General features: G+C 40.0%; 1 protein-coding gene across 1 annotated transcript; it reads left to right on the forward strand.

Moving 5' to 3' along the window:
• Positions 1-1,405: 1,405 nt before the first annotated feature.
• On the forward strand, positions 1,406-2,302 carry LOC133785705 (uncharacterized). The gene is made up of 2 exons (XM_062224923.1): positions 1,406-1,577; positions 1,698-2,302. The coding sequence occupies exons 1-2, from the start codon at positions 1,406-1,408 to the stop codon at positions 2,300-2,302; spliced, it is 777 nt and encodes a 258-aa protein (XP_062080907.1).
• The last annotated feature ends 426 nt before the right edge of the window (positions 2,303-2,728 follow it).

Here is a 2,728-nt window from a genome sequence, read left to right on the forward strand (position 1 = left end):
GCAACTGATGGCCCTGCGGCTGATGTTCAGAATACCATGGATGAGGTTAGATCTGAGGATCTGAATCTCCTTATTGAAGAGGACTGATTGAATGTAACTAACGGCCCCCAGGATTTCGACGCTAAGGGAGATGGTATGGATATTCCGGGTTCGACTGCTGCTTCCTGGGCGGATAAGGTGGATGAAGGGGATTTTCAGACTTTGGCTCATCGTCAATGGCAGCAATTCACAGCAAGTAAGCTCTCCTTTTCTGACCAGAAACTTGAATTTACTGAACCATTGCTTAGAGATGGTCAGAAGTATGCTAAGGTTGATGTTGAAGAGGTCAAAGTTCAATCTACGAATTGGAGCTCGGCAGTAATTTGTATGGTTCTTGGTGCTAATCCTCCAATGGTTGTCTTTGAAGGATTCATCAAAAGAGTTTGGGGTCATCTAGGGATTGCTCAAATTGCTAGAATGACAATGGGGCTGACCATGGTCAAATTTAATGATGATGCTACGAGAGATCATGTGTTGGAGAATGGTATACTTCAATTTGATAGGAAACCTGTTATTATCCGACCATGGACAGCTGATCTCAGTGCAATTCGTCTAATTCGTTTAGTTCCATTATGGATTCAATTACATGACCTCGGGCTTCAGTATTGGGGAAGTAAATGTCTTAGTGCACTTGTGAGCACGATTGGTAAATCGATTATGGTTGACAAGTTTACTAGGGAGTGCTCAAGAGTTCAATTTTCAAGAGTTCTTGTGGAAATGGAAATAACTGATAATCCTCCTAGAAATATTCAGTTTCTTAATGAGCATGGCCAGATTATGGAACAGGGAGTGGAATATGAGTGGTTGCCTATTGAGTGCAAGGTTTGCTCTAGGTTTGTTCATTCTATGGTGGATTGTCGTAAGGAGCTGAAAACACAAGGGGTTAAAAAGGATATTGTGGCTAAAACAGAGGCAAAGGAAAGGAGAGATAAGGATTCAGATGAACCTAAAGATGAGATGCCTGAGGTTTTGTCTAATGCTACTGGTACAGATGGTGTTTCGGTTAAGAATTCTAAGGGAATACAACTTCCAGCTTCGGCTAATGTTGATAAAGTAAATGGTACAAATGAAGGTAAGCAATGGCAAACAACAAAGCGTGTGGCTACTCATTCTAAACAAGGACTAGTGGCAGGTGTTAGTTCTCTTCCTCCTGGACAAGAGCAACAACAGCTGAATAAATTTGAGGTGCTTCAAGAGCAGATGAAGGGTAGAAAAGAAGGTAACACTGGCTTTACTTCTTCCTATGGATAATTGCAATATTTTGAGCTGGAACTTGAGAGGGCTGAATAGTTCTAATAAACATGCTTCAGTCTTAGATTTATGTAGCAGGAATAAAATTGGAGTTAGTGGTTTCTTAGAAACTAAAATGAGGGGGAACAAAATTATGGAGTTCATGGAGCATAAGCTTCCTAACTGGGAGTTTTACTCTAGTCCGATCATTGAGGGTAGACTTCTGATAGTTTGGAGGAAGGTTTTTGCGAGGGTTACAATTCTGGAAGAATCTTATCAGTATGTTCATTGTTTGGTCAAAATGGCTGGTTAGAGGAAAGCTTTTTATGTTACATTTGTCTATGGGTACAATACAATAGAGGGGAGGAGGAGTTTATGGCAAGGGTTACACAAGATATCACTCTCAGATAAAGCTTGGATTATTTTAGGGGATTTCAATGCCCATTTCTCTGGTTTGGACAGATCTGGTGGGAAACCAGTTTCAGGTTTGGAATTGGCTGATTCTCTACAATGGCTTGCTGATACTCAAGTTGAGTCTCTTAAGAGTATTGGCTCCTATTTTACTTGGACAAACAACCAAGAAGGTCCAGCTAGAATCTATTCAAAAATTGACCATGTGTTCATGAATGAGGATTGGCTTGATATCTTTCCTCATTCTATGGCTGTGTTTAGATGGGAAGTAGTTTTGGATCATTGCTCGTGTGTTGTTACTAACTTGCCTATGAAGAAGGTGGGAATCAAGCTGTTTAGATTTTACAATTTTTGGACAGACCATCCTGGTGTCAAAGAAGTGGTTATGAGTAGTTGGAGGGTCCCTGTTAAGGCGACTGGGTTAAGGGCTATATACTTAAAGAAAATGAGGCTAAAGCATAGATTAAAGAAATTTAATAGAGATAACATTGGTGATATAGGTATGAACTATCACTCAGCTAAGGAGGCTTATCAAGAAGCTCAATTTCAAGCTCAATCTCATCCTCGAGACTACAGCTTGCAAGAGGTAGTGAAAGTAGCTGCTGAAGCTGTAACTGTTTAGGAGCATATGTACTATAGTTTCCTAGCCCAAAGAAGTAAAATTACTTGGATTAGGAAGGGAGATATGAATACATCTTTTTTCCATGCTTGTTTGAAAAAGCGTAGAGCTGAAAAATAGTATTGCAACCTATATTACTGAGCAAGGTAGATTGATAGATAATTTTCAGGAGGTAGTGTCTCACTTTGGTGAACATTTTAGAAGTTAGCTGGGTAGTCCGAGTTTGGATATAGGCAGGATTTATTTACACTGTATTGAGATGGGTACCAAGCTCTCTATAGATCAGCAACTGCTACTTTTAAAACCCTTTTCTTGTAAGGAAATCCGAGATGCTTTATTTGGTATTCCCATCACTAAGTCCCAAGGACCAGATGGCTTTGGTTCTGGTTTTTTCAAGGTCTTATGGCAGGAAATTGGGGATAAAGTTTG

Source organism: Humulus lupulus, chromosome 6, assembly GCF_963169125.1.
Source record: "Humulus lupulus chromosome 6, drHumLupu1.1, whole genome shotgun sequence".
Taxonomy (NCBI): domain Eukaryota; kingdom Viridiplantae; phylum Streptophyta; class Magnoliopsida; order Rosales; family Cannabaceae; genus Humulus; species Humulus lupulus.

Bases quoted from the DNA above. Each gene is read 5' to 3' on its own strand.
- LOC133785705 (XM_062224923.1), top strand. From the start codon at position 1,406: ATGAGGGGGAACAAAATTATGGAGTTCATGGAGCATAAGCTTCCTAAC. The intron at 1,578-1,697 runs GTTAGAGGAAAG...GGATTATTTTAG, and splicing joins TTGTTTGGTCAAAATGGCTG to GGGATTTCAATGCCCATTTC.